This window comes from Nymphaea colorata, chromosome 11, assembly GCF_008831285.2.
Source record: "Nymphaea colorata isolate Beijing-Zhang1983 chromosome 11, ASM883128v2, whole genome shotgun sequence".
Lineage (NCBI taxonomy): Eukaryota > Viridiplantae > Streptophyta > Magnoliopsida > Nymphaeales > Nymphaeaceae > Nymphaea > Nymphaea colorata.
The window spans coordinates 10,816,895-10,829,146 of NC_045148.1; the positions used below are offsets into that span (position 1 = coordinate 10,816,895).

The window sequence follows — 12,252 nt, forward strand, 5'->3', positions numbered from 1 at the left end:
CTGGTTCACTAGAAAAATGACGAGAAAGAAAGAGATAATTTTTTCAGCAGAAAAATTTGAGCTAGGCCCACGTGAAGAACAGCTCTTCATGTCTCACCAAAGAGATGCAGAGAGCAGGTGGTGAGTGTGACCCATGATTGGGAAGAAAAGAACCTGTTGGCCTTCCAACGTTGGGTGGTGTCCCCTTGACCATTGAATCAGGCTGTTGTGTGAGAGGACCACAGACACCATCCCATCGCCCTTTTGGCTCGGTTCATGTTCTTAGCCATCCAGAAGAAGCCAAACAGAAGGATTTTCAGAGGGAACATATCAGTGGGATCCATTTTCTCCGTCTTTAACCACCTTCTTGACCGATGTGATGTGTGAAACCTCGATAAGGATGAAACCTTTCACAGCTCTCAATCATGGAGTCAAAGGTAAAATCAAAATCCAGTATCAGTATTGATTCGAATTCCACTAAATTTATCATGTGTGGTTCATAAAGACATCCGACTGATTGAAAAGATCATTAGTTTTTGTCATTTTGTGTGAGTTTTAGACATCAATATGTGCCTTGATGCCTTCAAATTGAGTCTCTGTTGTCTCTTCTCATCCGTGTGTGAGGGATAAATAGAATGGTTCACAATAAACAGCGTGCTTGAATGTACGCAATGCCGACATGCATGTTTCTATGTTCAAGAAACTTGGCGGTTTCCTTCATTATCAGAGGGAGAGTAGGTGTGTATCGAATAGAGAAAGTTGGGTGCGCAAGGCGCACGGTACGCCGCAAGGGAGCGTTGGGTATTTTGGTAATTTTTTAAAATGTCTTTTATAGTTTTTTTTTTATTTTTTTTAGATTTTATTTTTGTTTGTACCAAAAAAAATAATGTGAATTAATAGTATTTTAATCATTAACTATATTGGTGCATGAAAATTCATGTACATGGTATTTTTCTTTAAGTTAACCTATTTTTTTTCTTCACACACACATATATATATATATATATATATAATCATCTATGTCCATTTCAAGCAAATCAATGATATTAATTGACGAAAATATCTATCAATTTTTTCTCTTAATATTATGATAGATTAGACAGTCATGATTAAATGATTGGATGAGTTTTGCAAAAAACTGAGGTCACCATATTATATATATATATATATATATATAAAATGAAAGTATCTATCAATTTTTTCTCTTAACATTCATTATGATCTTATGATAGATTAGACAGTCATGATTAAATGATTGGATGAGTTTTGCAAAAAACTGAGGTCACCATTTTATATATATATATATATATATTACATTAGCCTTTATTTGTTTCTCTTTCATAAAAGTAAACTATTGCTTTAAAAGAATAGGCAGATAAATACACTGTCTTGGGTTTCTGAAATATCTCAAGATTATGTAATTATTATTAGTCACCCAATCAATTCCATTGATTGTTCACAATATATATATATATATATATAAACAAAATCTCATATATAAAATTATATTTTTTCAAAATCAAATTAAATATGATTAGCATTCAAAAAGAATAACTTTCAATGTAATGCCATGTAAGCTATCAAACTAATTGATTATATAATGTACAACTACTTTAGACAATCATCGTGTAAATTGTTCGTGACTCATTACAAGTCAACACAATCACCAAACAAAAAGAAAAAAAAAGGAAAACAAGGCAAAAGAAACTGTTCATATTATGGTGATGAAATAAGGACACATAGTAGTGATCTTAATCTGATCGGTCGACTCTCTGTATGAGGCCCACAGGAACCCGCAGCATAACCGCCAAAAATATGTTTCCCACCATTCCGACACCCACCCGCCCCTTTGTCAGGGAAATCATTTTTCTGAAAATGCGTGTTCTTTCCCCTTTCCTTTTTCAGATTCCAAACCAACATTTTTTTTATGGATTAGCTGCTGTTTTTTCTTTCCTCTCAAATTTTTTTGTCTTGATCTTCCTTCTCCTCCTTTTTAGTTCAATATTTCAGCTGATTCTATGGTTTCCATCCACTTGTCTTGATCTTCCTTCTCCTCCTTTTAGTTCAATACTTCAGCTGATTCTATGGTTCTCATCCACTTCTTCCTTTTCTGCCTTTCAATGGTTTGAAATTCGGTTCATTTGATGCTTATAATTCGTATTGACATTGATAGGAATTATATAACAAGTCTCCTCTTTTTTTTCCTAAACGCATAGGGTTTTGGTTTATTAGACTATACTGTTTTGTCCATGAAACGAATGAGTTTTCTCCTTGTCCGCATTAAATAAAGGCATTGTGTTTGAACACGGGGTGGACACATGGGTGGTTTTTCCGCTCCATCCCTTTCAAGACAATCAAGTGGTGTTTGATAGCCTCATATTTTAAATCGGGCATATCTAAAAATTCATGATAGATTAGACCCACTTTTTAAACAAACCCGAGATCTTAATAAGATGGATCTGAGATCCATTTTGCATGTAAAAAGAACTGGACAAATTCGCAGCCAACAAACACATCCTTAATCTTGTGCGAGGTCATCAATGTCCAAACAAGATGCCACATGTTATGGGATCTCGTAGGGTTGCAAATGAGTTGAATCCAGAACACCCACGTATCTAAGGGATCATTGGGCACGATGACAGCCAGGGATCCGCTTGTTCCTCCTCACCAATCATGGCTCATTTCATTGAGCTTGCAATCAATTCTAGGGTTCCTATAACGACAATATTTTATGAGAATGACAACAAGGCAGGATAAGAAGGAAGTAAAGGCATGATAGGACCCCACCTGCAATCTCTGCAAGGTTTAAACCCGGGCCTGATCGAAAAATAAGAAAGGAAAGGAACACATACATGAACAAATGGTAGTTTGTAGAGACTGACCATGGGTGTCGGCGCCTTGTCCCCGCAAAGTACAAAATTCGGCCCAAAAAAAAAACATCACATCAAACTAACCAATCATGCGAGACCACGTGGGTCTCCAGATGGCTAGATATAGAGAGAGAAGTCCCTAACGCCATTAGTCTTGCAGACATGCAGCCATGAAGAGCACCTCAAACAGTAGCATGTGAAAGAATCCTTGGCCATTCGTTTTCAGAATCCTTCCTCAAAAAATCGGATGGCTATAATGAATCTATAGGAGTAGGACCATCTCGTGATTGTTTTTTCTTTTGATTTCTTTTTCTCACAGGTTGTTTTCCAACTTCAGCCTCTTTGGACGTTTAGATCCACCCGTTCTTCATCAACCACCCACCCGACAAAGCAGTTTAATATGCAACGTATCATAAATGAGTGTTTGTTCAGAGAACTAACCAGTGATTACATACAGTAGTAAAGCTGTCTTTCTATTATTGGTTATTGAGGGTCGAGGGTACATGAGACATGGCTGTGTTCCATAGGAGGAGAGGACGAGCTCAGTACTTGACAAAGTGTTCGGACTGCTTCCACAAATATATGATGTAAATGAGAAGCTGGAGGACAGGGATGGATCTGATACGTATTGGAACATGTCCGACAACCACGCCGAGTAAATTCCATCGATGTTTTGTCGATGGTAACAGGCTGAATCATGATAAATTTACATGTCTAAGAGGAGCAGAGTTAGCAATTTTTCATTAATAATGGGGAACTATAGTTTTAAAATTTTGATGGGGACTTTTGATATTTTTGCAACTTTTTGTATATAGGTTAAATAAAATTCTCAAAATTACGTGTAGATTTTTTTTTTTTTTTTAATTATTTGAGGTGAGGGCCAGGGGGGCGTGCTTTGGCCCCTGCGAGCACCACCCCTGTGCCCAAGGCAAAGTGAAATCCAAGCAAAGATCTCTCAAAATTGTCAGGTCATACTCTTGTTACCTGTGAACGAGGAACGATGATCTGTGGCCAGTCAACTACAATAGACGACTGAACTTGAGTTTATGACATGAGAAAACCGCCCGTGAACTGAGAGACTTTGTTGGTCGCGAGACAGCATAAAACCCAGAGGCTAGTACCCCCATGGCAATGCTTGTCTGCTTTGGCATGTATAGAATGTTGATGCCCACAGTGATTGGACAGACAACTGGTCTCAAACCAGCTGCACCAAAATCCTTGGGCCAACAAAACCTGATTCTTGTCCTTTTAATTCCTATATAAGATACCAATCCATGCTCGCATGCTCACGCACTATTACTACTACGTTCTTGAGGTTTTTCTTTCTGCCCATGAAACTACGGTATTGATGTCCACACCTTGGAACATTTACGTGGGCACTTAAAGGTACAGATTAAAATCTCATAGGCACATAAAAGATGGTTCTCTTGATTTTCTCGTATGTAGAATCTGATGTGACAATAAGGATCTGGTTTCAGGACTTTATTCCTAAGTTTTCTTACTGGAGATTTAACAAAATTAGGCAGTAAACCACGAGTTCTGATTAGAGCTCCTCGATCCAGCAGAAGAGCAGACCCTTTACCATATACAATTTTCGCTGATTCACTAGTAACTAGAGAAACATAAGAAGTATGTTTTCACCAATACAGGAGAGAAGACATAACTGTTTGCGTCTCTTGCCTTCATTTAAGAGAGCAAAACTGCATATTCATTGAGATATTGCTGTCTTTTCGAGAATAACGACACGGCCATTCTTATTGTCATGGAAAAAACTCACCCCAATTTGTATTACTACCACACAACGATTTGTATGTTTATAATTCAATTTCTTGACAAAAAAGGATATTGTGCATATATAAATATGATGGTTGCCCCACAGGTTAAGTACCAGGCTTGACTCTTTGGGTTCAGTGGCTCATCACATGGTTCATAAGAACTTAGCAGCCAGCATGAAACAATCACAAAAATTCCCATGCTTAGAACCCCATGAACTTGGGGATATAAGTTAATTTCCTGTAAGCAAAAGATGACCTTCAAAGCAGATGGACAGTGATTTACCTGACATTAAGCCTGTAAATCAGGTGCTTTGTGTTTTCTATTCCAACCCAGCCTGGAACAAGGTCGCCAGGTATCGGTATCAAAAGTTTTGGATATGATAGTAGACAGATACCCAATTCAACCCCATTGACCCACCTTCTTTTAGATACATTTACAAGCTTGCTTATTGCTCAGAAATAATACGTGCCAGATAAAGATTCATTTTTGTTGTGGATTAATTCCGGAATGGAGCTTAATGTATAAGAAGAAATGAACCCAGTACCACAAATTTAGCCGGTTGACCACCTGCATGATATCACATAATGTATAAACATCAAAGTTAACAAGTGGTTGATGCTTGAGATATATATGATATGAACTTGCCGACATGAGAACTATAAATAGTAAAATTTAATACACATTTTCATTTTTAAGTTTTTCGCTTGATCCAACGATCAACAATCATGAATTCGTTTTTTGCTTCATAAAGTTCTCTTTTTCTTCAAGCAAGCTGCAGACAGAACGATCTCCCGGAATATGGTGTCAATCTGACTTTTTGTACTTCCAAATTTTATCAAATTCAGAAATCACCATAATCGCACGCACCAGAAATGTAACTCACCGTCTTCATCAATGAAACAATTCTTTCTCCTATGAAAAAAATGAACCTATGTTTCCCCTTATGCAACTCAAAAATTTTGTCCCCCGCCTGATGGCGCAAATTACAGTTTCACCAGATTAAGCTTGCAGAGTTAGATACCCTTATCCCTTTTTCATTTTGTTGAGTAGGGCCTCACACATCACTGAGCTGCTTATTTAGGGTTTCCCATACTTTGTGGACTATACAAGTTTCTAATCGCTGGTAACATATACAGGTTTCTAAATAGGAAACCTGTCGACCACCTTTAAATATAGATGCTTGACTTGAGTTGGGATTTTTCCTACACCTAGACTTCCTCAACCTGTTCAAATTCCTATCCATGCATCCTCTGTCGCGCTGAATCATATGAAATTTGATTCAAAAATTTAACAAGAACGTGAACAATCATTTTTCACAATCAAGAATCAAGAATCAAAAACAAGTATGAGGTAACGGCAGGTGGATGCACCAACAGCAAAATAAAAGCTGACTGTCATTACATAATTAATTGCAGCACTTTAGCTATGATTATTCCAAAGTTTTGCAGCACTTTAGCTATGATTATTCCAAAGTAGTTCTCTCCACACCTTGACAATTAAGACAACACTTCCACTCCTGTTTTATTCCACAGACACTCCAGCCAAATGTTTCGTTTATCATGAAACAATGAAAACTTAACCATTTTGTGGAACTTCAGTTCAGCTACAATCTTGAAAAGGAACCACACAAACGCTGTTCATCAATTTACAGTGTCACAACTTACAAGCTAACAGATGAGAAGAAATCAGCAGAACAGCATATCATGGAGGTACACGGATTATTCCCTTATGCCTCCTCCAATGCCTTCATAATGTCTCTCTGCAAGTATATATGGATAATTAGTTTATGGATAAACAATAAGCTTGTGAATAAACAGCGAAAGCCACCAATTGATTTCTTTTTTCTTTTTCTTTTTTTTTGTTTAAATAGGGCTCCAATTCCGAAAGGAAATTACCAACCTCAAGAAAAGATTCTTTGCTTGTTGCACTGTAACGTGCAATGACACGTCCATCTTTTCCAACTAAAAATTTGGTAAAGTTCCACTTTATTCTATTTCCCATAAATCCAGTCTTACTAGCTTTCAGAAACCGGTAAACAGGAGCTGTTTTAGGCCCATTCACATACACCTGCAAAAGAGTTAACAGCTTCATCCATATCCCAAATTGCAGTTTCAGTTGGTTGTCTGTCAGTAACGGCGAGTAGGATACAGCCTTAAAGCCAAACCATCTGAGTCAAGACTGAGAATCAGCATACTATGAAGCCAACAACGTGCCAATCCCAAACTATAATGACCATGGTGGGCTATATTTAGAAAATGGGTTAACAATAAGCATAGCATCCCATATTCCAATGGTTTTCATACCATCAGGGGAGACATTGACAGAAAGAGCCCAAAGTTTTCTCCATAAAAAATTCAGCTTCACTTAATTCTAATCTGGAAAACACACATTAAACATAATATGATAACAGCACTAAAAACTAAAAGAATTGCCAATGCGTGTTAGGAGTCTAGAAATGAATGTGGCACTAAAAAATACAGCCCATGACACCGAAATAAAAGAATGGCCTGTTTACCAGAGAAGACTAGAAGAAAATACATGGATAATCTTGTTAACTTCACGTCATTATATCTGTCAAATGCATACTGGCACCAATCATGGGTTCCTTTTCATTTTCCCACTTTGCTGTGCTTGTGTATCACATGCATGTTGGATACTTGTGGTCAGCAGAGCAAGATTTGATACAGAAAGGATATTAATCTAAAGCATAAATCCCAGATAGAAAGAAATTTTGTTGTGCTAGAAATCCAAGGAGACAATGTAAGGACAGAAAGATGTAATTAAACTCATCAGTCATGGCAACATGGTAGAAATAGGTAACAAGAAAAATGCCAAACACACTTCTGTCCATTTTAATGATTTAAAAACAAGGAGAAGAAGAATTGGAAAAAATTAAAGAGAACCAAATTACCATGCATCCAAGGACATCACCAACTGAAAATAGAAAATAAAGCATGATTTGAAGTAGTGCAGGTCCAACAAGGAGCATAAAAGTCATATGGTGAGCTTGAATCAATCTGAATGCATCAACGAAGTATGGACTAAAATGAATTAAAAGGAGAGATTTTGTTAATGACCATGATTCATGTAACAGAATGCATGAGCTTTTTCAAGAGGTTAAAGCTAAAGGCAATGCCGCAATGGTCCTTCAAGACATCTTTCTAATCCTTTTACATGTCCACATTTCACAAGCCTTTTCGTGCTTGTGGGCCGATGAATATATCATTGTCCTTGGTGGTGAATGTTATATAATATTCAACAACAGATCTATTGAAAAAAAGTCAGTGTTATATGTCCTCTAGCATAAATTCCATTGTCATGAAGTAACCTGCGGCAGAACAGTAGATGTACAAGCATAGAAATTTAAGGGAATATGGCTATAAATTATACTGAATCCTACGTCACATGGGTGCGGGTGTTGGTGCAAGTGCAGGTGCGGAATGCGGCAAGTTCCAAAAAAAATTGGGTGCAGGTGTATATATATATATATATATGCTCTGTTAGATAAGCAAATTTTATTTGTCTATATTTTGAACTTTTTTTTATCAAGGTTACCTTAATCTCATACAAAATTCAAAGTTCTATTAAATAAAATAGGGGAGGAGAGAGAGGAGACGGAAAGATAGGAGAAGGAAAAAATTGAACCAAAAAAAAAGAGAAAAGAAGAACAGGTGCGGTCAGCAGCACCCGAATCGGTTGGACCAAGTTGGGTGCCGTGTCAAGCCACACCCGCACCCGAGTTGACGTGGGTGCACCACCATATTTGGCACACCATGTGGCTTAGGCTGAATCACAATTAGAAGTGCACGCTTTTGAAGAAAGCAACATCAACACAGATGAAAATGGTGGTACTTTTGTCAAATCATCACCTAAGTGCTACCAGTTTGCTGGTCAGGTACATTGATGTCCGAATCACAGAATAGTGGAATTTTGTGTTAGAAAGAGCTAAGTTCAGCTGACAAATATGCCAAAGGAACAGTACAATAATGGTAACAATAAGCTAGAAACTAGAAATAAGCATCGGAAGCAGGAGAATATAGAAGCAAGGTAACTTATGGTGCAGGAAATATATTTTTTCAAAACATATAACAGCCAACTGATTGCTAGTTTAGCCAGATGGACAGTTACAAGTTTTGCCTTGAAACTAAATAGACAAGTCCCGACTCAAACCTATTCCAAGAAAGTCATAAATTAAATCAGTAAACCTGTAGATTCGAAGGTGGATAATTTATTTAGAGGACATTAAATTATTTTTTCACTACGGAAAGACAAGTAAAAGTGATACAATTTCCAACACACACAGTTGACTCTCAAAAGAGACAGGTATTCATCACAAATTCCACATAATTAACAGGCTATCTTTTCACCTTTTGGAAGATGGGAAACTCAGTCTTGTACCGTGTGCAAGCAATCTCCTTTGTCATTTCACTAGCACCAGGTGCTTGCCATAAGAACTGATTGCAAGGAAATGCCAAGATCTCAAAATCTGATGAACACAACAAAACAAAACTTGCTGAATCTAAACCATATACAAATAAGAGTAAAAAGTACAGAACTCATTTTCATATTAGCAGAATTCTCAATACTAGAAGAACACCCATTCCCTAACCACAGTTTCTACATTTGCAGCAAGGTAATCTTCCCAAAAGAACAATGCAATGCACTGATCTTTTCAAGAGGACAAGCTTCAAGCCATCATATCAACCACCATTTCTTTCTGGATAAACCAGGGTAGCTGTCTCGCATACTTATCAAGAAGGACAAAAAATAGTAAATTTGAGTTCTTCCTCCACGTCCTTTCTCAGTTGCCCTTAACCACATTAAGATAACCCAAAATTCCCTGTGTGCTAATCCCTAAATAAACTGAACAACATTGTCATACTTGGTCGCTTACTAATAATTGCACTAAAGAGACAAAAGATAAAGCAAACAACCCCAATCTCATTAAATATAACATCATCTACGTGGTCGCACCTCATATTTTGTTCCATTCCATGAAATACCCAAGACCTGCAATAGCGCTTTTCCTCTAAATAAGCAACAGACGAGCATCGCGCTATTGGTGTTCTATAATTCTAAAAAATTGCACTGAAGAAACAAAATTAAATGAAATACGCAAACAATCAGAGGACCTGCTAGCAACTTTGAAAGTGCAATTAACAAACGAGGTGCTCTCCTCTTACCCTTGTTCTTGAAATTGTCGTAAATTCGATTCAGTTGCAGGAAGTTACGGGGCCCGAATCCACTGTTTCAGATACAAAAGATTGTCAAAACGTAAATAAGCACAAGAGAGAGCGAGAGAGATAGAGAGAGAGAGAGAGAGGCACCATCGAGAAGCGATATTAACAATCAAAAGGACCTTCCCCTTGTAAATGCTCAGATCCAAATCCTTCCCACGTATATCCTGCTTGATGTTTGTCGGCAACCTTAGTCAAATTCTCACGAAATAATATCTTAAAAGTTTTGAGTTGCTAAGAAAGAAGTTGTATCACAATGAACAAGGTAGCAGTGGTAGAAGTGGCCGCGGACCTTGACAACGAATTCATGAACGGAACGCGCCTTTGGAGCTTCAGACGATTGAGAAATACCCATCTCCCAAGTGGCTCCCCAACAGGCTCATGCCAACTGAGAATCTCTCTCTCTCTCTCTCCAGACAGACCGCGCCATTAAAATGGGAAACTCAAAGGCGTCTTACCATCTTTCAGTTGACTGGAAGCGTTTCCTGGGCGTGTTCCCCTTGCCACGGTGAGCGAGAAGTCAAACAAAACCATCGTTCCGTTCCTACTACGGGTACCCTACCGCTGGATAGTGGTAAAAAGCTAGTATCAAGTCCCAACCCTATCACTCGTGTTCACTTGAAACCCTTTCATGGTGTCATATATGCAGCAATTGAAGTCTTTCTTCACGCATGAGTCGAAAAACTTCTTACTAGAATCGAACCATGGCCATTTATATGGAAATCGTGACCTTTCACATTAACGCTACCAATTATTGGAGATCTTAGACAATTGGCCATCCCTTGTGCTAGACAGTGACTGCTTGATCTTATTCAAACAGTCCAATTAGTTTATGGGATACCATTCATCGTTTCACTATGTTTATGCTTAAGGTGACTGCAAGTTGAGGCAGCCCACTTGATCATAAGGCCCACCTGGATCGATCCAACAATAGGATTAATAGATCATTCGCGGAAAGCCTCACTGGGTTACAAGTTTTAGCTGGATCGCGCCGACTGCCTTGGTCTTGTATGAATGATCCAATTGTCCTACGGGAAACAACTAATAATTTCACTATGTGGTTCTTAACCGTTAACATAATTTGCAAGTTTGAGGCTGCCCACTTGATCAAAGGACCTATTTACCTTGATCCAAATATGACATTAAGATCCATGGATCACTTTCAGAAAACCTTGACTTGATTGGGAGCAATTCGAACCAGGTTGGTGAAAACAAATCCGATTATGTGGCGATTCAAGAGTGTCATGTCGATTTAAAAATAGTTTTTTTTTAATGTAAATAAATTTGGTGAGCACTTTAACATGGTAATCCAGACTGCATTTTCCCCTAACTATTGATGTCACATATGCAGCTTTCATGTTTTTTGCCTTGAAATCGAACTTCCCAATTTTTTGAAAATATAGTTCAAGAACTTGAAAGCTAAAAGTTCTCGTGCATAAAAAGATTACTTCTATTAAGTTGTCGACATTGTTCTTGAAACTTGAAGAAGTTTTAAGTTAGTCTAACTGAAGGAAAAAAAAAATGTGCTTATAATCAAATGGAATTTTTAAACTTATATTAAACCAGAACTACAAATCTAAGCCCTTGTCTGCTACCTCCGGAATGACTTTGGTCACCACCGTCGCAACGTCCTTTTCTCACTTCAAGTACTGACCTAGAAAATAAAAAGTTTCGAAAACGAAGCCTTGATTATTTATGTTCATGTACTTTGACAGTGTGCAAATGTATGTATATAGAAACTCATCATATTCAGTTCCATTTAACTAATATCATTGACTTGACCATATCAACCAGGAAAAGGACCTAAACAAGAACTTGCGGTTGAACTTACTAACGGGATGTTGGTAGCCGTTTGTTTGAATCGCTCCATAGCTGACGATGTATTTGTAAAATCATAAATGAGAAGATTTTCTCCTTCACGACTTTGATAGATGATGGCCTTTACTGAAGTGAAAAGGAAAAGAGACCTTCAAGTCCCCACTGATAAAATATGGCCAAAAGATCATGAGATCAAATATTCCCGAAAACCGACTTTATACCATTTTGAATTTTGAATTTTTTTGGGTATTCGTTACTGTTGAATTTGTTTTTCAATAGACTTCATTTTCAATATATTTGATTTAATCAATGATCAGAATGAAAACCTTTCCATTCTCAAACAAAGTCATCCTTATCCCCTCCGTAGACTGAGTAAGAAAACGAAAGTCTTTATGGAGTTGGTACAAATTACAGTTAATTTTTTTAGATTAAGAGCACACAGGATCAACCAACCACAAGCCGACAAACCGTTTCAGTGAAGATAGAAATAACAAGTGCAAATTAAGGGACAAATCCGGCATGATTTTCCGCATGATAAAATCACAAATTCGAGATATGCTTAAATACCAAGT

General features: G+C 37.5%; 1 protein-coding gene across 1 annotated transcript; it reads right to left on the reverse strand.

Moving 5' to 3' along the window:
- Nucleotides 1-6,002: 6,002 nt before the first annotated feature.
- LOC116264432 (probable glutathione peroxidase 4) lies at nt 6,003-10,507 on the reverse strand. The gene is made up of 6 exons (XM_031644642.2): nt 10,155-10,507; nt 9,953-10,029; nt 9,809-9,870; nt 8,993-9,111; nt 6,525-6,692; nt 6,003-6,384 (listed from the first exon to the last, which is right to left on the reverse strand). The coding sequence occupies exons 1-6, from the start codon at nt 10,215-10,217 to the stop codon at nt 6,352-6,354; spliced, it is 522 nt and encodes a 173-aa protein (XP_031500502.1). The 5' UTR covers nt 10,218-10,507; the 3' UTR covers nt 6,003-6,351.
- Nucleotides 10,508-12,252: the final 1,745 nt, after the last annotated feature.

Coding starts and splice junctions, on each gene's coding strand:
- LOC116264432 (XM_031644642.2), bottom strand. CDS start 10,217: ATGGGTATTTCTCAATCGTCTGAAGCTCCAAAGGCGCGTTCCGTTCAT. Junction 10,030..10,154: donor TTCATGAATTCGTTGTCAAG/GTCCGCGGCCAC, acceptor AACATCAAGCAG/GATATACGTGGGAAGGATTT. Junction 6,693..8,992: donor AGTTTCCCATCTTCCAAAAG/GTGAAAAGATAG, acceptor ACTCTTTTGCAG/GTGTATGTGAATGGGCCTAA.